The 23,939-nt window shown below is 44.7% G+C and overlaps 2 protein-coding genes across 3 annotated transcripts in view; one reads left to right on the plus strand and one right to left on the minus strand.

Annotated features, from left to right (window-relative positions):
• CLIP4 (CAP-Gly domain containing linker protein family member 4) overlaps positions 1-2,537 on the plus strand; it is a 68,888-nt gene extending 66,351 nt beyond the window's left edge. The window contains exon 17 of one of the 2 annotated variants that reach the window (XM_047745306.1): positions 558-763. In XM_047745306.1, coding sequence (XP_047601262.1) covers positions 558-654 — 97 coding nt within the window. In that variant the 3' untranslated portion in view covers positions 655-763. Of the gene's footprint in view, positions 1-557; positions 764-2,135 lie in introns of those variants that run through there. The other variant, XM_047745308.1, reaches the window with a different exon arrangement.
• The window catches only part of ALK (ALK receptor tyrosine kinase), a 676,514-nt gene continuing 653,493 nt past the window's right edge, over positions 919-23,939 (minus strand). The window contains exons 25-29 of the mRNA XM_047745310.1: positions 22,979-23,071; positions 20,396-20,497; positions 4,633-4,767; positions 3,829-3,919; positions 919-1,654 (exon numbers count right to left, since the gene is read on the minus strand). Coding sequence (XP_047601266.1) covers positions 968-1,654; positions 3,829-3,919; positions 4,633-4,767; positions 20,396-20,497; positions 22,979-23,071 — 1,108 coding nt within the window. The 3' untranslated portion in view covers positions 919-967. The remainder of the gene's footprint in view (positions 1,655-3,828; positions 3,920-4,632; positions 4,768-20,395; positions 20,498-22,978; positions 23,072-23,939) is intronic.

Here is a 23,939-nt window from a genome sequence, read left to right on the forward strand (position 1 = left end):
GTGATGGAAACTGTTGGAAGATTTGGGCCTGGGATGGATCGACACCGAGGCCCATGGAAGGACATGTGTCTGTGCTTCGATGTGCCACTGCTGCTTACAATTTTTGCTTTTAAATGATCAGAGTTGATTTTAATCAGTGGGAAGTTTTAAATTAAGTAAGAACTCAAATCTCGAGTTTTCAATCTAGTAGGAAACCTCGCACTCTGTGCCCCTTTCGTAGGAGGGTTTTCTTAAGGCATGAGGTATAGCAACAGGATGTTTGAATCTCTGGAACCGGACGGACTGTGTTGTTATCATCCTCAAAGTCCATGGAATATCTGCTTTCCATTCTGATGGATATAAGTGCGTTTTCTCTATGGTACCATAACTAGTCCTCACGTATTTACAATCACCAGCGAAATCGGCACACTTGGAAGCATCCAGACGTCTCCTAAAGGGACATTGCCGCTAGTTGTCTGATTTTTCCTTTCCTGGTAAAGAGCGTCTTTCCCCATGCCAGCTCCTGACAAGTAAATAACACCTTGGTGTCTGTTCCCTCCCCGCCTCGCGTGGTCCGGGTCCACACCCGCAAGGTCAGGAAACACCCGTGACTCCAACTCAGAGACGCAGGAGCAGCTAGCGTGGACCGCGCCGAACAGAACACACCCCATCTGAGAGGAGCAGGAGGACACGGGAGTCAGCCATGCACAGGAAACCTCCTGCCACCGAACCGGGGCCCTTGCAGTCACCACTTGTCCCTGTGATGTCATCGTCTTTTGTGAAGGAATAAGATGAACCCATGCTCCAAACCTTTCTCTAAAGCATTTTGAAAATAGAGCTGTGTAGGGGGCACTTGAAAACAAGTTGTCACGAAATGAAAAGGGACGTTTGGTCTCTCGTGTTGGAGGAGCCACGACCTGTCCCTCCTCCATGGGGCTCAGGCTTCCCAAGGAAGAGAAGTGAGGGGCCGGGCCGGGAGGGGGGGTACTCAGGGCCCAGGCTGGCTTTTCAGAAGGGCGTCCTCGTAATGAGCGGCGCCGGGGGCAGCGGTGGCCTCGAGGGGCAAGCCCTGCTGTTGGTAGCCGTAGTTGACATTCCCGCACGGAAAGTGACGCAGCCGGAACAGGGGCACGTCCTGCATACTGGCCGTCAGCGAGGACGGCTCGAGGAGCAGAGAGGCGCCCGGGAGTCGGCCAGCTGCCACGTTCGGTGGCACAGTACAGCCTCCCTCGCGCCCCAGGGGTGCCCTCTCCTGGTGCTCCTTCTTTGCGGGAGGATTGTTCTTTTTGGTGGGTTTCTCTGTAAACCACGAGCCATACGTGGGGTTCCAGAGGCTGGTCGGTTTGTTTCTGGACCCCTGGACTTTGTGCAGCTCTGACGGCAGGTTGGACTGGGAGAATGCCATGTTCACGTGTCCTCCTTCCACGGCTGGCCCTCTGGGGACTCGGACAGAGAGCTCGGCCGCCGTGGGCTTCTTCACGGCTTTGCCAGAGGACGTGGAAGGCCGGGGGGGCGGGCCAGCGGGGTCCTGGCCTTCCTCCCGTTTGGCTTGTGGGGGAGAGACGAGGAGAGGAGGAATGTCCTCCGGGTCTTGGGGCCTCATGGGCACCTTCTCCTCCTCTTCCACGAGCGGCCCATACTCTATGGGCAAAGCAGTGTTGATCACATCTGGGTCCTGTAAGGGAGAGAAACAAACAGATTAAGACGCTGAATCACAGACTAAAAGTGCTGGGTCTGGAGGATACCTTAGCGAGCGTCTCATCCAGACTTATTTTCCAGATGAGGAGACCATCCGGTGTTCACTGGGAATATATTAATTCACAGACACTGGGGAATAGGAGAGGAATGGGGAGCCGTCCTCATCCTTGAGGAGTGTGGAGGGTAAGCCCTGTCTAGAGGTGTCTGGGCACAGGGGAGTGGCTTTCCAGAGACCGCCTTTGGGCAAATCCTACAGATTCGTGGATTTAGAAAAATTATAAATCCGTCCAAAAAGTTATTCCGGTCTATTCCCAATCACATCCCCTCCACTGAAAAGGCTGTGACCTCACGTGTGTGTGTGTGTGTGTGTGTGTGTGTGTGTGCGCACGTGGGACGGGGGAGGGGCAGGGAGGAGACACGCTGTGTTGGCTCACAAGGTTTACCTCTTCTCTTCCTAGCTACCTCCCACTTCATCGTGTTTGGATGGGCGACACTTGATCACGCGCCCTGTGTTACATCATCGTGCCATTCTGTGTGCAGGGAGCACAGTGGTGCTTTATTGGGTCTGCATCCGACCAGACCCTTTGAAGCCCAGAAGGAACAGCCGTGCTATGAGGAATGCCCCTTATGAAACCAAGTCTGTGCTAGATCATTTTTATAGCAATGGAGGGTAACACAGAACAGCAGAAGCATTTGCCAGAGATCTGAAGAAAATCTGTGGAAGGAAAACTTAAGCTTGGGGGAATTTCAAATATTCATTAATATTTTATGCAAATTGGGAAAACCATTGCTTCGGTGTAGCAGAAGAGTGCGTTGGTCCAGTTGTCATCAATAAAAAGAGTATAAGAATAAAAACCACTACCTTCTGGTTCTCTTATTCTTTACTTCCTTCCCTGTTAATTATTCATTCTCTATGGGGAGTCATTCAAAATATGCTTGTACAGAACTGCCTGCTTTTAAGAGGGATGTTATATGCCTGGGAAAAGAATTACTCCAAAGTGTATATAGTTAAGTGGGTCTAGTCCATTAATATTACAGTATAATCACCTAAGATGCCTTTCACTGGATAGCAAGTTTTCTGAAGGAGCCACAGAACTTGACAGACGAAGTCCATCTAGATAAAGGCCAGTCCCCTCCCTTCTGAGCTTCTGTCCCAACCAAGATGAGGCGATTTGGGGAGGTAGTGGTTTCCCTTCTGAAATACTCTCCAGAGTCACAGACCCTGGCACAGTGACAGCCCAGAGAGGGAAAGAAGCCGAGGTGTGGGAGGGAGGGAGGGTCCCTGAGGGGCAGCTGGTGGTGCAGGCTGAGGGGCTCCTCTGAGGGAGAGGCCCGCCCCCTCCACTGACACGTGGGGATGGGGGGGGGGGTGAGAACGAGGGTCCATGCACAGACAGGCGGGGGCAGGGGGGAATGAATTCCTGGCCTCTCCTTTCTTGAGGCCCGAGGCAGGGTCTGCCAAAATGGTGTAAGGAAGAGAATTTAGAGTCCTTTCTGAAGGAAATGGGAGAAGGATGCGCATAGGGACCAGCAGTACTGCCAGGAAACTTCGTGGCTTGGAGAACCTCTCCAAGCCTCGACTCATCTGGAAAGTGGGGATATTTTATGAACCTGAGGATAAAAATGAGGAAAAATGATTTGTGTGTTACAGATGCTGCACGAATCCTATCTGTGATGTTCAAATTTCTCCAGCTTACCTTGTTCCTTCCTGGAATCCCTCTAATATTTGTCACTGGGCATCCAGTTTAGCAATTCTATACTGGGAAATGTTTCACATTATTATTTCTCTATCCACAGTAGAGAACATTTGAGAGCACGTGTTTTCCATACTTCTCTGACGCCCCAGTTTTGCCTAAAAAAAACATTAGCTACCCAGGAGGGATTTAGTTGCTACTCAGGAGGTGAACTGACTCCCTAATAGTATTGGGAGGTCTGCAGCTGCGTCATGTGTTGGCGAAGGAAGAGGCAGTAGCCGGCACGGATATACAAAATGGGCAAACTGAGGCACCACTCAGCTTACTTCACAGATCGACAATCACGCTCATGATTGTTAATAACTCCTATTTTCTGTCTGGCTTAACATTCATTTCGCAGTTTGGTGTTTGCCATCTTTTCCATATAAATGCTGGTCAAGGGGGAAAATGCTTATACCTGGGTGCAGTATTCAATCCTCTCCAAAATTATGGCAAAGTTGGGCCTATCTTCAGGCTGATGTTGCCAGCACTGGGTCATTATCCGGTATCTGAAAGAAGAGCAAACGCGCTCGTTAAAACCAGGAGAAAGAGGGGAGAATACATTTTCCCAGCACTTCTCCAAGGGGGACACGAGGGGGCACTGTCTTGGAGAGTGACTCCTCATCTAGGTCCCATGTGGTTGGCCTCTGCTGCCCTCTGCTGATGGGCCGAGGAATCGTGCCCAGGTGTAAAGGTGCTAGAACACCAGAGCTCATGAACAGACATCCTGGCATTGACGTGAAATATGGCTCCTCTCATTCCATTTCCGAACTAAAGTCACCTCTGGGGAAGAATATTCTATTTCCCATCTGCCTTGCTTGTGGGAAGGAGGTGAGGGATGCCAGAACGGGCAGCAGAAAATGCAGGGAATGGAAATAGTTAAAGGAGACTTAAGACAGATGGTGCAGGACAGCATGGGAGTGGGAAGGGGGTGGAGAGAGTCCCAGATACAGACTCCCAGGGGGTGTTGAGGAGTGAGTCCACAGTCTCTACTGCGACAGAGGATAACTTTTCAGGCATGACATTACTGCATTCGAGGGGCCGGAAGATGAACTCCCCTCACTGAAGTCACAGATATACTCCTAATCTGGGGCATATTAAAGAAGGTCAACCATCTGCCCCCTCCATCTTAAAACCAAAAGAAGTGTGTGTGGCTGCAATATTTTTTGAAAAGAAAAACTGTCTTTAGCAACTGGTAGAAATGTTCCTAAAAGAGTCATACACGGGCCCAGGACAATTCTTAGGGGGGTCCATCCGTCCTCCGCTGGTGACGAACTCCAGAACTTCCTGGTTGCTTTTGCTGGGGTATGGCATGTATCCAAGAGAGAATATCTCCCACAGCAGCACTCCAAAGGACCTGTGCACAGGACAGAAGAGATCATACGGGTCCATATGTACACGTATACACACATAGACATACACACACAGAAACACACACATACGCACAAACATTAGATTTAAATTTTATTACATGTTTTCCCACAATTGAGAATTCTTAATATGGACGACAAAAATTTTAAAAAAGAATGAGGAAGTAGCCACGGGTGATGCTCCGTAAAAAGATAACCATGATGAGCATGTTATTTTTTTGTTCTGGTCAAGTTTCTGTACTTAAATTTCTTTTACATAACTGCAGTTCTATTTCAAACGCAATTTTGAACTTTGACTGTTTTTGCAATTTCTATTATAGCATAAACATTTTCTGTGCTCATAGAAACATCTGAGATGGCCATAAAACATTCCATCGAGTAGTTGTGCCACGATGTGCCTTATCGTTTCCATACTGTCTTCAATTTTTAAAATTATTTAAAAGACTGAGGACCATCTTTTAAATCCGTGATGTGTTTTTTTTTTCTCTTTTTTTTTTTTTAAGATTTTATTTATTTGTCAGAGAGAGAGGAGAGCGAGCGAGCACAGGCAGACAGAATGGCAGGCAGAGGCAGAGGGAGAAGCAGGCTCCCCGCCAAGCAAGGAGCCCGATGTGGGACTCGATCCCAGGACACTGGGATCATGACCTGAGCGGAAGGCAGCTGCTTAACCAACTGAGCCACCCAGGTGTCCCCGTGATGTGTTTTTTAAAAGGACAACTTTCTTAGGACAAACTCCTCAAATTTAGGATTAAGACAACCTAGTAAAATCTAGGATAATTCGAATCGAATTACTAGACCAAGAGAATATGAACATCGAAAAATTCTTGACACCTATTGTCCACTGCCACACTTCCAAGTGTGACTCTGATCACAAGCGACCAGCATTGCGTGGGAAAGCATCAGACAGTCACCAACATTGAGTATCATCAAAAATGACAACTTGGAATGATTTTAAGGGGAAAAAAAATGATAGAACCTTTAAAGGAAAAAAAATGATAGAACCTTTTAATTTATATCGACTTGGTAATTAACATAGTTGAGTGTTTTCTCAAGTATTTATTAATTGACTTCCTTTTTTTCCCTTCCATGAATTGTTTGTATCTTTTGCCCATTTGTAGCTACATACTGTTTTGTATTTATCAAATTTCTTTTTGATTTGTAGACCTACTTTATCAGAGATGTTCACCTTTATTCAAAATTGAAGTACTTCCATCAGTGGCTTTCTAAAACTACCAAAGATTTTGTGTTTAGGTAGTCAAATCTATTTTTTCTTTAATTTGTGATTTCCTTCATCTGTTTTACAGATTATGCAATCCTCCTTTCACGAAAGATTAAATGAATATTTGCTGTTTTCTTGTATTTGCTCTTCCTCCTCAGCTGGATTGGAGAATATGTTTGGGGCATGGTGTGAGGTAAGTGTTCTAAATTGTTTTGCAAACAACGGCTCTTCCAACACTATGCATAGAATACTTCCCCCTTACTACTGACTTGTGTGTAAAACAGGTTTTTGGGCTCTCTATTCACTTCATCTCTATGTTTGTTTTTTTTCTTTTCTTTTCTTTTTTTTAAGATTTTATTTATTTATTTGATAGAGAGAGAGGAGTGCCCACAAGAAGGGGGAGCAACACAGGGAGAGGGAGAAGCAGTCTTTCTGCTGAGCAGGGAGCCTGATGCGGGACTCGATCCCAGGACTCTGGGATCATGACCTGAGCCAAAGGCAGACGCTCAACCGACTGAGCCACCCAAGTGTCCCTATGTCTGTTTCTTGCATTGAGACCATTCTATGTTACCTTTTTGTATATTTATGTTTTTTAGTACCTGGTAGGCACTTTTTGGGTTATTTCTCTTTTTAAAGAAATACAGTTGAATTCATTTGTTATTCTTTTAAAATGAACTTTAAAATATGTTTCAGAATCATCTCCTTTCATATTTTGACTAAAATTTTTATTTTATTTAATTTATTTATTTTTGAAGATTTTATTTATCCATTTGACAGACAGAGATCACAAGTAGGCAGAGAGTCATGTGCGAGGGCGGGGGAAGCAGGAGAAGCAGGCTCCCCACTGAGCAGAGAGCCCAGTCCCAGGACCCTGAGATCATGACCTGAGCTGAAGGCAGAGGCCCAACCCACTGAGCCACCCAGGTGCCCCTAAAATTTTTATTTTAAACTTTTAATTACATCATTAGCTTTTTTGGGGGGAAAAAAGCACATCTATCTTTGTTTTTGTATCTGGTTGTAGTTTTTGGATGTTAATAAATATTTTATCAAAAATTGGAGAGAACTACAGCTCCTCCATATCCAAAGGGACAAAAAGTACATCAGCTCGGTGAAATTTCAAAGATTCTAGTGAGGAGCATTGGGCAAAGATATTTTCCATATTTTTCAGGTGAGAAGGCTGAAGCAGAGGTTATTATGCAATTAATCTGAAACAGACTGGAATACATTATTAGATCCCTCGACTCTGGTACCTACAAGTTGCCTGGTACATATATTATTTTTCTCTGCTTGGTGGTTTGTTTTCCTCCAAGGCAAAAGAAAATAAGCAAAAATCATGCAAAGGCCTGGCAGCAAGGCCTCGAGAATTCAGATATCTGTTTTCTGCCCATCTAGATAGCTAGAGGAAATAGATTGTAGTATCCTTTGAGAGAACCAGCATATAGGTGGCAAATGTTTATTTTCTTGGTTTGAAGTTCAAAGGGACAAGAAGTAGGGCGGGTCATAGAACTTGGATAATTTCAGGTAGGGAGAGTTATTAGCTTTAGCAAATAACCATACAGGACATACAGGTAAATTTGTTCAGGACAAATAAGAAAAGCCTTTAGAATATAAGTATATCCTAAATATTGTGTGGGATGTACTTATACTAAAAAATTAGGCACTGTTCATCTGAGATTCAATTTAAACTGGTCATCTTTTATTTTGTCTAGCAACCTCACAGATCAAGTAAATCTGTGTTTCGTATGCCAGATGGTTCTTTAATCACCTATAAGCCTGTCCTCATCAGGAACAATAGGGCCCACAGCTTTGCACTGAAGCATTCAAAGTCAAATAAAAACAAGTATTTTTTAAAAATCCCACTCTCCTGCTCTTGATATTAAACTTGTTTTGCCTGAAATTGTAGAAACAGGTTAAGTGGTTGCTGCCTAAATTACTTTAAAAATTTCAATGAAGCTAATCGGATGAAAAGGTTTTAAAAATCACGAGTTGTACTGTGCTTATCAGTCTTTTAAAGTTACATTTTATTTTCCCCTTTTCACACCTGGAAGATTGTCTTGAGGTGTGGTAGAGGGCAGAGCACAGTTTTTGGAAAACTGGGAGTCAAAAATGTATGGTCTTCCGGTTACAGAATGAGTAAGTCTCAGGGATGGAGGTAGGGCAGAGGGAATACTAGATTGATGGTATTGTAATAGGGCTCTACGGCGAGAGACGGCGGCCAGGTTGTGGGAGCACAGCGTCATGTGTCGACTTGTGCAATCTCTATGCTGTGCATTACAGGTCAGCTACACTTAGAGAGAAAAAAAAAGCTTGTGTTGTATTTAAATATGCAGCCTGCTGATTCCACTTCTTTTACACTTCCCCCTGGAGCTTCAGACTCACAGAGCAGAAGTCCACTCAACGTCTCCACTGGCCAGTCTTACAGGCATCTCATACTGGACTCTCTCCACACCCGACCCACCCGCTCCGTTCTCTCCAGTGATGGCAACGTCGCCCTTGATCTCACGCTTTCCACACCTCCCACTCCACGGCCGACTTTCATCAGCCCTGTCAGCCACCTTTAAGGCAGAGCTTGAATCCCGCCACTGCTAATATCCCTCCACCCTCCCCCCACCACTAAGCTTAGCCTCTCTGTTCTCTTATCTTGACATGGGTAGGATTTCCCCATCTTCCCCTATCCCACTCCCGTTTCTCGTCATCGGCAGCCGGAGTGATATTATATATGTATATTTAAAGACCTTGTCAAATTCTGGCTTTCAGCCTTTCAGGGGACATCCCGTTGTGTGCTAAGTAAAACCCACATCCCTCAACCTCGTTTCTAGGGCCCTCCACGTCTGGCCCCTGCCTGACCTTTTCACTCACCTACCACTGGCCCCCGTGCTCACTAGCTCCAGCCGTGAAGACTCGTTTTCATTCCTCAAACACAGTCATCTTGTTCCTGCCACTGGCGTTTTATACTTGACTTCCTCCTCAGCCTGGAAAGATCTTCCAGATCTTTCCATCTTTCTGCCATTCAGGCATTGGACTGTCACCTCCTCCATGGAGCCTTCCCCACCATCTGCATCAAGCAGCTTCCTTCCCGGGGCCCCTCCACCCCTCCACTCTTGATCGTCGGCTTTTTTGTCTCGCTGGCCCTCATCAGTATCCGAGGTTATGCAATTTACCTGTGTCTTTAAGTGTTTTAATTAGGAAATAATAAGGAAACAATCTAAACTTTTAAAAGAAAATGTAATTTGATAGATATTTAGGTACTGAGATGCCCAGTCTCCTTTTCTTTTGGAAGAAATAAGATAGATACAGTAAAGTCCCATCCTCCCTCCTCTCCTCCTTCCTTTCTCCCCTTCCCCCACTGAAGTTAGAATGCAGCCTTCCCATCTGTGTTTTCATAGTTTTTACAATGTGTGAAAGCATAAACAGTAAAGAATCTGTATTATAGACTTGATTTTTGTATTTAAAATTATATATAATGATATTCTACCCTTCTGGAACTTGTCTTTCTTCCACCCAAGGTTGCATACAGATTTATCCGTGTTGATACAGGTGTCTGGGGTGCTTTTTTACACCGCTAGGGACTTTCCCGTGATATCAGCAAACCACAGTTTATTTTCCATTCCCCATTTGAGGGGTACGTAGGATGCTTTGTGCTTTTTCTCTATTACAAACCGCGTTGCAAGTGAGCATCCTTGCCCGAGTCCATTTTTGTCAACGTCCATCTAATGTAGACAGTTGGAAGTAGGATTCCTGGCTCATAGGAGAGACAATTGCTCAGAACAATTACCTAATTACCTAACTTATTCTCTGCATCTGGATAGGGCAGCTGGTGGTGCCCTAACTTTGGTGCACATGGAATCACCTGGAGGGCTCCTTAAAATACAGATTCCAGGGCCCCACCCCTAGACTTCCTATTCCATTAGGCGTGAGGTAGGGGCTAAGAACCTGTGTTTCTAACACATCCCACGTGATACCGGTGCTGTTGATCCGAGGACCACACTGAGATCCACCGGGTTTGGGTAAGTCAGATCTCAGCAATTTAAAACAACAAAGGCTTCTGCTCACGTGGACAAACGCGGGTCAGAGACAGGGCTCCGATCACTGTGGCTCCGCCATTTCGTGACGCCACTTCCACACAGGCTTTCACAATCTGGGGACTTTCGTTCATTGTCTTCTTGGTTTCCTGTGTTGCTGTTGAGAAATTCGATGCCGTTTGGACTCTCTGTTTTTATCTCTGACCGTATTTTACTACAATTATTTTCTCTTTCTCCTTAGAAGCTTACAGAATCGTGATCACCATCAGTCTGAAATTTCATGATGACATGCTTTCATGTGGCTTTTTTGATCCATTGACCTTGGCACTTGGTGGATGCTTTTGTTCTGAACATGTATGCTTTTCTGTTCTGGAAAATCTTCTTGAATTATTTCTTTGATATCTTTATTCCCTTCATTTCTTCTGTACCTTCTTTTTGGGATTCCTATTTGTTAGCTAATTGGACCTAATTGTCTAATCCTCTTAATTTTCTCTTCCTTTCTTTCCTATATATCCCATTTGCTTATATTTGTTTCCTCCTCCTCCTTCTTCTTCTTTAAGATTTTATTTATTTGACACAAAAGGATGAATACCCAAGTTTTGTAGCAACATGGACGGGACTGGAAGAGATTATGCTGAGTGAAATAAGTCAAGCAGAGAGAGTCAATTATCATATGGTTTCACTTATTTGTGGAGCATAACAAATAGCATGGAGGACAAGGGGAGATGGAGAGGAGAAGGGAGTTGAGGGAAATTGGAAGGGGAGGTGAACCATGAGAGACTATGGACTCTGAAAAACGATCTGAGAATTTTGAAGGGGTGGGGGGTGGGAGGTTGGGGGCACCAGGTGGTGGGTATTGTAGAGTGCACGGATTGCATGGAGCACTGGGTGTGGTGCAAAAATAATGAATACTGTTATGCTGAAAAAATAAAAAAAAATTAAAAAAAAAAAGAAAAAAAAGATTTTATTTATTTGACACAGAGAGAGAGAGAGAGTGCAAGCGAGTGCACAAGCAGGGGGAGGGGCAGGCGGAGGCAGAGGGGGAAGCAGGCTCCCCGCTGAGGAGAGAGCCCCACACAGGGCTCGATCCTAGGACCCTGGAATCATGACCTGAGCTGATGGCAGATGCTTAACCAACTGAGCCACCCAGGAGCCCCTAGTTGTTTTATTTTCTCGATGATTTATTCAACTCTGTCTTCCGAGCTTTCTGTTACTTTTACGTATCTATCATCATAGTAAAAAAATAAATTTCTTGAGGACAGTTTTAGATTGTAAATAAATGAAGCAGATAATACACAGAGCTCCCACATACTCCACATCCAGTTTTCCCTACTTTTAGCGTCTTACATTCATATGGTACATTTGTTACAATTAATGAGCCAATATTAAGGGATCATTATTAACTAAAACTAGCAGTTTATTCAGATTTCCTTAGCTTTTGCTGAATTTACTTTTTCTGTTCCAGGACCCTGTTAGAATATCACATTATACATAGTTGTCATGTTTCCTTAGGCTCTTCTTGACTGTGACAACTTCTCAGGGTTTCCTTAGTTTTGACGACCTTGACAGTTTTGAGGAGTATTCGTCTGGGCTTTAGTAGAACGTCCACCTGGGATTTGTCTGCTTCTCTTATGATTAGACGAGAATTATTGGGTGTGGGGAGAAAGACCACAGAGGTTAAATGTCATTTTCATCATATCATATCAAGGGCACAAGCTATCAACGAGATCAATCACTGTTGACATTGACCTTGATCACCTGACCTGACGTTGCTGTGTGCAGTCACTCAAGCTTCAGGGGACTAATGCGCCATCTCCTTGAGCACTCTCTATTTTTACTTTCTAAGAACTCTTTTCTCTAAAAACCTTGTTTTAAAAAATCTTTCATCCTTAGATTATGGTTGCAATAATTTATCTTTCTGAGGATATTAGGGTTTTTACAAGTTTTCCTAAACTTTGTATTTTTCTTCCTCCAAGTTCCCTCTTTACATGTTTGTTTCCTTCAGATTAGACTCTTCTCTCAAGCCTTCGTGGGTTCTTGGCTGGCTGTTTGTATTTTATGACTGGGAAAGTGCAAAGCCGATGGGAAGCTCTTGTGGATCCTGTCACTTGGGGGCCAGCTGGCTTGTGCATTTCCCGGGGTGTATCAGTCTCTTGTGGCTGCTGTTAACAAACCGCTACACACTTGTTGGCTTGAACCACAGGAGTTTGGTTTCTCCCAGCTCTGGAGGTCAGACGTCCAAAATCACACAGTATCCTGGGATAAAATCATGGTGTCTGCAGAGCCCTATTTTTAAAAAAATATGTATCTTTCTTTCTTTCTTTTTTATAAATTAAATTAAAATTTTTTTAATTTTATTTTTTATAAATATATAATATATTTTTATCCCAAGGGTACAGGTCTGTGAATCGCCAGATTTACACACTTCACAGCACTCACCATAGCACATACCCTCCCCAATGTCCATAACCCCACACCCCCTCCCAACCCCCCTCCCCCCATCAACCCTCAGTTTGTTTTGTGAGATTAAGAGTCACTTATGGTTTGTCTCCCTCCCAATCCCATCTTGTTTCATTTACTCTTCTCCTACCCCCTTAACCCCCCATGTTGCATCTCCTCTCCCTCATATCAGGGAGATCATATGATAGTTGTCTTTCTCCGACTGACTTATTTCGCTAAGCATGATAGCCTCTAGTTCCATCCACGTCATCGCAAATGGCAAGATTTCATTTCTTTTGATGGCTGCAGAGTATTCCATTGTGTATATATACCACATCTTCTTTATCCATTCATCTGTTGATGGACATCTAGGTTCTTTCCATAGTTTGGCTATTGTAGACATTGCTGCTATAAACATTCGGGTGCACGTGCCCCTTCGGATCACTACGTTTGTATCTTTAGGGTAAATACCCAGCAGTGCAATTGCTGGGTCATAGGGTAGTTCTATTTTTAACATTTTGAAGAACCTCCATGCTGTTTTCCAGAGTGGTTGCACCAGCTTGCATTCCCACCAACAGCGTAGGAGGGTTCCCCTTTCTCCGCATCCTCGTCAGCATCTGTCATTTCCTGACTTGTTAATTTTAGCCATTCTGACTGGTGTGAGGTGATATCTCATTGTGGTTTTGATTTGTATTTCCCTGATGCTGAGTGATGTGGAGCACTTTTTCATGTGTCTGTTGGCCATCTGGATGTCTTCTTTGCAGAAGTGTCTGTTCATGTCTTCTGCCCATTTCTTGATTGGATTATTTGTTCTTTGGGTGTTGAGTTTGCTAAGTTCTTTATAGATTTTGGACACTAGCCCTTTATCTGATATGTCGTTTGCAAATATCTTCTCCCATTCTGTCAGTTGTCTTTTGGTTTTGTTGACTGTTTCCTTTGCTGTGCAAAAGCTTTTGATCTTGATAAAATCCCAATAGTTCATTTTTGCCCTTGCTTCCCTTGCCTTGGCGATGTTCCTAGGAAGATGTTGCTGCGGCTGAGGTCGAAGAGGTTGCTGCCTGTGTTCTCCTCAAGGATTTTGATGGATTCCTTTCTCATACTGAGGTCCTTCATCCATTTTGAGTCTATTTTCGTGTGTGGTGTAAGGAAATGATCCAATTTCATTTTTCTGCATGTGGCTGTCCAATTTTCCCAACACCATTTATTGAAGAGGCTGTCTTTTTTCCATTGGACATTCTTTCCAGCTTTGTTGAAGATTAGTTGACCATAGAGTTGAGGGTCTCTTTCTGAGCTCTCTATTCTGTTCCATTGATCTATGTGTCTGTTATTGTGCCAGTACCATGCTGTCTTGATGATGACAGCTTTGTAATAGAGCTTGAAGTCCGGAATTGTGATGCCATCGACTTTGGCTTTCTTTTTCAATATTCCTTTGGCTATTCGAGGTCTTTTCTGGTTCCATATAAACTTTAGGATTGTTTGTTCCATTTCTTTGAAAAAAATGGATGGTACTTTGATAGGAATTGCATTAAATGTGTAGATTGCTTTAGGTAGCATAGACATTTTCACAATATTTATTCTTCCAATCCAGGGGCATGGAACATTTTTCCATTTCTTTGTGTCTTCCTCAATTTCTTTCATGAGTACTTTATAGTTTTCTGTGTATAGATTCTTAGCCTCTTTGGTTAGGTTTATTCCTAGGTATCTTATAGTTTTGGGTGCAATTGTAAATGGGATGGACTCCTTGATTTCTCTTTCTTCTGTCTTGTTGTTGGTGTAGAGAAATGCAACTGATTTCTGTGCATTGATTTTATATCCTGACACTTGACTGAATTCCTGTACAAGTTCTAGCAGTTTTGGAGTGGAGTCTTTTGGGTTTTCCACATATAGTATCATATCATCTACAAAGAGTGATAGTTTGACTTCTTCTTTGCCGATTTGGATGCCTTTAATTTCCTTTTGTTGTCTGATTGCTGAGGCTAGGACTTCTAGTACTATGTTGAATAGCAGTGGTGATAACGGACATCCCTGCTGTGTTCCTGACCTGAGCGGAAAAGCTTTCAGTTTTTCTCCATTGAGAATGATATTTGCGGTGGGTTTTTCATAGATGGCATTGATAATTTTGAAGTATGTGCCGTCTATCCCTACACTTTGAAGAGTTTTGATCAGGAAGGGATGCTGTACTTTGTCAAATGGTTTTTCAGCATCTATTGAGAGTATCATATGGTTCTTGTTCTTTCTTTTATTAATGTGTTGTATCACATTGATTGATTTGTGGATGTTGAACCAACCTTGCCCTGGAATAAATCCCACTTGGTCATGGTGAATAATCCTTTTAATGTACTGTTGAATCCTATTGGCTGGTATTTTGGTGAGAATTTTTGCATCTGTGTTCATCAAGGATATTGGTCTGTAGTTCTCTTTTTTGATGGGATCCTTGTCTGGTTTTGGGATCAAGGTGATGCTGGCCTCATAAAATGAGTTTGGAAGTTTTCCTTCCATTTCTATTTTTTGGAACAGTTTCAGGAGAATAGGAATTAGTTCTTCTTTAAATGTTCGGTAGAATTCCCCCGGGAAGCCATCTGGCCCTGGGCTTTTTTGATGATTTTTGATGACTGTTTCAATCTCCTTACTGGTTATGGGTCTGTTCAGGCTTTCTATTTCTTCCTGGTTCAGTTGTGGTAATTTATAGGTCTCTAGGAATGCATCCATTTCTTCCAGATTGTCAAATTTGTTGGCATAGAGTTGCTCATAGTGTGTTCTTATAATTGTCTGTATTTATTTGGTGTTAGTTGTGATCTCTCCTCTTTCATTCATGATTTTATTTATTTGGGTCCTTTCTCTTTTCTTTTTGAAAAGTGTGGCCAGGGGTTTATCAATCTTATTAATTCTTTCAAAGAACCAGCTCCTAGTTTCGTTGATTTGTTCTATTGTTTTTTTGGTTTCTATTTCATTGATTTCTGCTCTGATCTTTATGATTTCTCTTCTCCTGCTGGGTTTAGGGTTTCCTTCTTGTTCTTTCTCCAGCTCCTTTAGGTGTAGGGTTAGGTTGTGTACCTGAGACCTTTCTTGTTTCTTGAGAAAGGCTTGTACCGCTATATATTTTCCTCTCAGGACTGCCTTTGTTATGTCCCACAGATTTTGAACTGTTGTGTTTTCATTATCATTTGTTTCCATGAATTTTTTCAATTCTTCTTTAATTTCCTGGTTGACCCATTCATTCTTTAGAAGGATGCTGTTTAGTCTCCATGTATTTGGGTTCTTTACAAATTTCCTCTTGTGATTGAGTTTTAGCTTCAGAGCATTGTGGTCTGAAAATATGCAGGGAATGATCCCAATCTTTTGATACCGGTTGAGACCTGATTTAGGACCGAGGATGTGATCTATTCTGGAGAATGTTCCATGTGCACTAGAGAAGAATGTGTATTCTGTTGCTTTGGGATGAAATGTTCTGAATATATCTGTGATGTCCATCTGGTCCAGTGTGTCATTTAAGGCCTTTATTTCCTTGTTGATCTTTTGCTTGGATGATCTGTCCATTTCAGTGAGGGGAGTGTTAAAGTCCCCTACGATTATTGTATTATTGTTGATGTGTTTCTTTGATTTTGTTATTAATTGGCTTATATAGTTGGCTGCTCCCACGTTAGGAGCATAGATATTTAAAATTGTTAGATCTTCTTGTTGGACAGATCCTTTGAGTATGATATAGTGTCCTTCCTCATCTCTTTAATTATAGTCTTTGGCTTAAAATCTAATTGATCTGATATAAGGATTGCCACTCCTGCTTTCTTCTAATGTCCATTAGCATGGTAAATTGTTTTCCATCCCTCACTTAAAATCTGGAGGTGTCTTCGGGTTTAAAATGAGTTTCTTGTAGGCAACATATAGATGGGTTTTGTTTTTTTATCCATTCTGATACCCTGTGTCTTTTGATTGGGGCATTTAGCCCATTAACATTCAGGGTAAGTATTGAGAGATATGAATTTAGTGCCATTGTATTGCCTGTAAGGTGACTGTTATTGTATACTGTCTCTGTTCCTTTCTGATCTACTACTTTTAGGCTCTCTCTTTGCTTAGAGGACCCCTTTCAATATTTCCTGTAGAGCTGGTTTGGTGTTTGCAAATTCTTTCAGTTTTTGTTTGTCCTGGAAGCTTTTAATATCTCCTTCTATTTTCAGTGATACCCTAGCTAGATATAGTATTCTTGTCTGCATGTTTTTCTCGTTTAGTACTCTGAATATATCATGCCAGCTCTTTCTGGCCTGCCAGGTCTCTGTGGATAAGTCTGCTGCCATTCTAATATTTTTACCATTGTACGTTACAGACTTCTTTTCCTGGGCTGCTTTCAGGATCTTCTCTTTGTCACTAAGACTTGTAAATTTTACTATCAGGTGATGGGGTGTGGACCTATTCTTATTGATTTTGAGGGGGGTTCTCTGAACCTCCTGGATTTTGATGCTTGTTCCCTTTGCCATATTGGGGAAATTCTCTCCAATAATTCTCTCCAATATACCTTCTGCTCCCCTCTCTGTTTCCTCTTCTTCTGGAATCCCAATTATTCTAATGTTGTTTCGTCTTATGGTGTCACTTATCTCTCGAATTCTCCCCTCGTGGTCCAGTAGCTGTTTGTCCCTCTTTTGCTCAGCTTCTTTATTCTCTGTCATTTGGTCTTCTATATCGCTAATTCTTTCTTCTGCCTCATTTATCCTAGCAGTCAGAGCCTCCATTTTTGATTGCACCTCATTAATAGCTTTTTTGATTTCAACTTGGTTAGATTTTAGTTCTTTTATTTCTCCAGAAAGGGCTTTTATATCTCCCGAGAGGGTTTCTCTAATATCTTCCATGCCTTTTTCGAGCCCGGCTAGAACCTTGAAAATCGTCATTCTGAACTCTGGATCTGACATATTACCAATGTCTGTATTGATTAGGTCCCTAGGCTTTGGTACTGCCTCTTGTTCTTTTTTTTGTGGTGAATTTTTCCGCCTTGTCATTTTGTCCAGATAAGAGTATATGAAGGAGCAAGTAAAATACTAAAAGGGTGGCAACAACCCCAGGAAAATATGCTTTAGCCAAATCAGAAGAGATCCCAAATCGTGAGGGGGGAGAAAGGGGATAAAAAGAGGTTCAGAAAGAAAGAAAAAAAAATTAAAAAAAGAAAACCAATAAAGAAAAAGTATTAAAAGGAAAAAAATATATATATATATATTAGATAAACTAGTTAAAAATGTTAAAAAAGAAAAGGGTAAAGGTTAAAAAAAATTGGCAGAAGAAGAGAAAAAAAATTGAAAAAGAAAAAAAATTAAATTAACTGCAAGGCTAAAGAATCATGGGGAGAAAGCCATGAGTTCCATGCTTTGCTTTCTCCTCCTCTGGAATTCCGCCGCTCTCCTTGGTATTGAACCTGCACTCCTTGGTAGGTGAACTTGGTCCTGGCTGGGTTTCCCGTTGATCTTCTGGGGGAGGGGCCTGTTGTAGTGATTCTCAAGCGTCTTTGCCCCAGGCGGAGTTGCACCGCCATTACCCGGGGCCGGGCTGAGTAATCCGCTCAGGTTTGCTTTCGGGAGCTTTTGTTCCCTGAGCGCTTTCCGTAGAGTTCCGTAGGGCGGGAATGAAGATGGCGGCTCCCAGTCTCCCGCCCGGAGGAGCCGAGAGCCCGGGGCCCCACTCCTCAGTGCGCCCTCAGAGAACAGCGCCCAATGACTCCCGTCACCCTGGCCTCCGGCCACGCTCTGAGCTGACCGAGCCTGCGACCGGTTCAAGGTAACCCCAAGCTGAGAGTCACTCCTCGGCTCCGTCTCTGTAGCTGGCTTCCCCGTTCTAATACCTGCAAGCTCTGCGACATTCAGACACCCCCGATCCTTATGTGACCCTGCGGGACCTGAGGCCACGCTGACCCCGCGTGGGCTTCACCCCGGTTAAGCCTCTGGAGCGATGTCCCTCAGTGGAACAGACTTTTAAAAGTCCTGATTTTGCTCCGTTGCTCCGCCGCTCGCTGGGAGCCGGCCCCTCCCCCTGCGGTCTATCTTCCCGTCGCTTTGGATTCACTTCTCCGCCAGTCCTACCTTTCAGAAAGTGGTTGATTTTCTGTTTCTAGAGTTGCTGTTCTTTTTCTCTTCGATCTCCCGTTGGATTTGTAGGTGTTTGCAATCTTTAGATAAGCTATCTAAAGATAAGCTACCTGAAGTCTCAGCCTGCTGCTTCTCCGCCATCTTGACTCAATTCCTGTATCCTTGTTTCTAACAGAGATTTATCCTCAGTGATGTCTTAATGTGCCCCCAGAAAGGCTTTAATTCCATCTTTTCACAGAGGGAACCCCTGGTTTTGTGCGACAGTAGGGGAGAGATGGGGGTGAGGGAATGGGCCAAGGATCTGCTTGCTTTTTAAACACACCTGTAACTGAGTTTCCTGTCTGCTGCTCTTTGCGGCTGGGGGTGCCTGGCACCTTCAGCTTCTGGGCCTTTCTGGGATTTTGTGCAGCGTGAACCAGGCTGTTTCTGGACCTCGATATAACGTTCCGGTTTCCTAAGTAAGGTACCACCCAGTTTCCAAATTTTTGTCATTGTTGTCATTTTTGTCCTTGTGGGTTTTTATACAAGCAAAGAAGACTTCCTTTTTTGTTGTGTGCATGTGTGTGCATGTGTGTATGGACGCGTGCTTGTGTGTGCATGCGTGCATGTTCACGTGGGTGCACATGTGGGTGAGTGAGCATGTGTGCGTGTGGGTGTGTGTGCGTGTGTGTGTGGGTGTGTGCATGCGTGAGGGTGTGTGTGCGTTCATGTGTGTGCATGTGCGTGTGCATGTGGGTGCGTGTGCACGTGCGTGCACACATACATGTATATTTGGCAGATAGCACTGATTTAATCTGCCATTTCAAATTCTATGTTGCTCTCATAGAGTGTAAAATATAAAAAAGCATGGAGATTTCCTCAAAATAGTAGAAACAGAACTACCTTACAATCCAGCTATCCCATTTCTGGGTCTACAGCCAGTGGAAACAGAGCCCGTATCTCAAAGAGAGATCTGCAGTCCCGAGTTCACTGCAGGGTTATTCGCACAGCCGACGTGTGGTACCCACCAGCAGATGATGGATAAAGAAAACGTGGCGTGTGTGTAAACCACGGAATATTATTCAGCCTTCAAAGAGAAGAAAATCCTGCCATTTGAGACAATGTAGATGAACCCGGAGGACCTGATGTTGAGTGACCAAGTGAGGCACAGAGAGACACCTGCTGCAGGCTGTCCCCTCGAGGTGGCATCAGAGAAGCGGAGGAGTGACCAAGTGAGGCACAGAGAGACACCTGCTGCAGGCTGTCCCCTCGAGGCGGCATCAGAGAAGCGGAGGGCGGGATGGAGGTTGCACGGGCAGGAGGAAGAAGGACGTGGGGAGGTGTTGGTCTGGGAGCACAAAGTGTCAGCTGTGCAGAACGAGGAAGTTCTGGAGAGCTCATGTGCACTGTTTTCCACTCTCAGTTTTACCTATAGAATGGGTCTCAACCCCTAAGCCTACAGCACTTTTGTGCTGATAATTATTTTCTCCTTTTTTCTGTTGGTGGAGAGAATGCCCTTGATCAATTTTTCTAATATTACCTCAATGTTGCCTTCCTGGAATAAACCCAACTTTGGAGTTAGGAGAAAAAACCCCAATTCCCGTGTCTCTCCATGCGTGGTCCCCGGCAAGGGGGCTCGGCGTCACCAGGATGCTGGTCAGCAAGGCAGAGTCTCGGTGATGCCTGGGCCCTCAGGGTGGGGGGAGTAACCTGTGCCCCACAGGCCTTTCTGTGGGTTCGGATCCTTGCCCGCCTCCGACAGCCCCTGTGCAGAGGTGCATGGACACGACTCCTCTGCCCCTTCCCTGTGAGACAGCGTGGGAGCACTTGCTCGGGAGCACTAGCGTGAGGCCCACAGTGAGACCCGCAGGACGGCCACGCAAAGACTCACCATGTGTCTGTTTTGGAAGTAAATATTCCTTCCATGAAGGCCTCTGGAGGCATCCACTTGACGGGCAGCATGGCGCAGCCTCCTTTCCGGTAGTAGCTGGCTCTGTGGGGAGAAGAGGAGACCCACGCTTGGTCCCGGAGGGAGGCTCTGAGTGGGAGCTCTGCCAGGCGACCACGGGCTGTGGCCATTCCAAGATTGAGATGAGTGAGGGGTTCTCGGGGCTCGGGAGGGGAGGAGGGGCACATGGGTCGTTGAAAATGAAGGGGAGAACTTTGGTGTCATTTAACAGGAAGCGGCCCACTGCAATGACTAGAGTATCCGGTAGCAGATGGGCGCGTTTCCCTGGATGGGTTTCCTGTGTTCTAGCTCACAAGGACTAACAGTACTCCACCTGGGGCCCGAGGCCCACAATCATGGAAGATCCGACCTGGGGGGACTGAGAGCAGGGCCTGTGTCTTGTCTGCTTTGGATCCTCCATGGGACTTGTGTGGTGTTTCTTTCAATAGCGGAACTCAGCAAATAATCTGGGGAGCCAGAGGGACGCTGCCTCCCCCCATCACACCCCAGCCGAGAACACAGGGCCGGTGGCAGAGCTGCCTCCCAAGTTGTGAGGTGACCGAACAGTTTTTATCATGAGCTGCGTTAACGACATCACTAACAAAAACTAGTAAGTTAGCTCACGCCTTTGAAGCCAGCTTCACCTGTAGCCCTGCATTCTCCTGTTGGGGTGTGCTCAGGGAGGCAGCTCCCCACCAGCTGCCCGGAGTAATGACTTCAACAAACAATGGTCTCCCCTCATCCATGGGAGATATCATCCCAAGACTGCCAGTGGATGCCTAAAGCCACAGATAGTACCAGATCTTACAGGTTCCCGGATTTTCTCCTATGTACATGCCTATGATAAAGTTTGACTTATAAATTAGGCTCAGGGAGAGATTAATAACGAACACTATTTATACTACAGAACAGTTATAACAGTACAGTGATAGAAATGTGAATGGGGCATCTCTCTTTCTCAAAGTATCTTCCCATCCTGTCCTCACCCTACTTCTTGGGTTGATGTGAGATGATAACAAGCCTGTGTGAGGGGATGGGGTGAGCCCAGTGACGCAGGCATTGGGACAGGAAGTTAGGTGACTCTTGACCTGCTGATGGTATGTCAGAAGGAGGGTCACCTGCCTTCAGACCACATTGTTGACCATGAAAACTGAAACTGGGGAAAGGGAAACTGCGGATAAAGGGGGACCCCTGGACTGAGTGTTTACTCTGCTGAGTGCTGAAGACATGAATAAGTCACAGTTTCTCTTGCCCCAGCGTGGAGTGGGAGGAACAGACACACAGACACCTGCAGTGGAGACGAACACGTATGGTGGTGGAGGTGTGTGCGAAGCTCAGGGATACAGAGGCAGTGGTGAGAGACAGGAAGAGCATCACAGACGGGGGCCAAGGGAGCTGAATGGTGAGGAACTTGCTGGAAGACCATTCCTGACACATGACATCACACACATGTGTGGGAACAGTGGGGCCGTGGGCCAGTTGGGGTGGTGAAGCTAGGGCAGGAGAGCCGTCAGAGTTGAAGATGGAGGGGAAGGGCTCTCTTGCTAAGTCAACTTGCTGCAACTTTCGTCTGTTGAACGGAGGGGAATCCTGGGTATTCTGAGAAGGGAGGGGGAGGGACGTGGAGCCTCTGAGAGGTAAAGAGAAGGGAGAGAGGAGCCCCCGATCCTTCCCGCGCTGCTACCCTACAGGAACGGGGTGCCGTCAGCATTCCCTCCCGTGTTGATCGCTACCAGTTTTACGGGGACCAAGGGACTTTGGGGGTCCCCTGTACTCTCTGAAGAGTGAAAGCTCTCTGTGACCATCTCTCCTCGCTCCACCCCTGGACTGGGGGGTGCGTAGTTAGTGACAATGCTAAGGAGTGACTTGCTCAGTTCACACAGCCAGTAACGGTCATAAATAACCAGCTGAAAATGAAACAAGGGGTTGGGAAGAGAAGCATAAGGTAAAGGACAGCAGAAGAGCTTTCTTTTTAATTAGAAAAATTATTTTATTTTTTAACGTGCCCTTGAGACTATGACAGGGATGAAGAGATGAAGCTATGAAGCTTAGCTACGGGCTGTGAACCCCCTTCCCGCAGCTCCCGGGGTAGGTAGAGGAGACTGGGCAGCCGGCCGTTCTGCTGTCCGTTCCGGGGTGCTCCTGTCTGGAGTGATGGAAGCCAAGTCCACTTAGAATTCCCGAGTATTGAGGAGAGGGGTGAAGTAAAACCTTACTGAGATTTTTTTTCCATATCAGGTATCTGGGTTATTCTGTGCCTGAGAACATTCTGGGATTAGAGAGTTGGAACCAGAAAGATGATCTCCTTAAGAACATGGTGTCAGTGAGGGCAGCCAGTGTGATCCCAGAATTAGGATCACACCAGGCACTTGCCCTAGCTGAGGTGCTATATGTCCTAGAAAAGGCCTTAAGGAAATGTTAGGTGGCTAATGGACGGTACCAGAGATGAGTTAGGGCATAGGCAGCCACGTCCCATTCTCTCTTGAGGGGACGGGGCTTTGATGGGTAACTGCCATCTTTGCTCACCTGTAGATGTCCCGGGCCATTCCAAAATCTCCGATCTTGGCCACTCTGCCAGGACCTGGACAGGTCAAGAGGCAGTTTCTGGCAGCAATGTCCCTGGGAAGAAAAAAAGGAAAGACACAATGCACTTCCTAATTTTATTTCTGGGAAGATACACAGGTAATATTCATCACAGGGATTTTCACCTCCAATCTCAAGTTCAAGTAGTTCCCTTCTCTGCCCTCTCTTGCCTTTACTACACTACACTCCAGTATGAGAGAAACAGCTAGAGCCATTCTAGCCCTCAGAACTAACAGGCGAGTGGAAACGGATTTGGGGAGATGGTTGAAAATGCTTAATGGGATAATAATAATGAAAGTAATGATAATAGGAACTAGAATTTATTGGCCTTTTACTCTGTACTAAGCATTGTTCTAAGTGCTTCCTAGGTGATTATCACAACAACCCTAGAAGATACAGTTATCATGTCTTCTTTGCCGTTGCACTCCAGATGGCCTATTTTCCTGTAGCATGCCTGGAAGGCATGATCAAAACTCTCCAGACATATCCACTCATCAACGGCTTACCCATTCTTGACATGCATGGAGAATGAAGGATGCATCTAGAGAAAGTCTGGAAAGTCTAGAGAAAGTCTCTAATAATATTGAAGACGTGGACAGAAAAAAAGTATTTCTTAGGGAGTATAGGTAGCATTTTCCTATTTTCATGTTTCCCAAAGGTCCTGATCTTTGGTAGAGAAATGAGGACATGGGGAAAAGAAATAGAATCTGGACTGGAGGGTCATTAGGGCACTTAAGATACCAGAAGAGTGGGGCAGAGAGGGAAATTGGTGTTAATACCACCGACTTGATACAGAGGGTTTCAGCTGAATTTTGAGGACCAATGGTGCATAAAATGCCCTAATAAAACTATGAAAGCATAACATATATGACATCAAAAAGAAGAAAAATAGTAGGATATATAG

Source organism: Lutra lutra, chromosome 9 (genome assembly GCF_902655055.1).
Source record: "Lutra lutra chromosome 9, mLutLut1.2, whole genome shotgun sequence".
In the NCBI taxonomy this organism is placed as follows: Eukaryota; Metazoa; Chordata; class Mammalia; order Carnivora; family Mustelidae; genus Lutra; species Lutra lutra.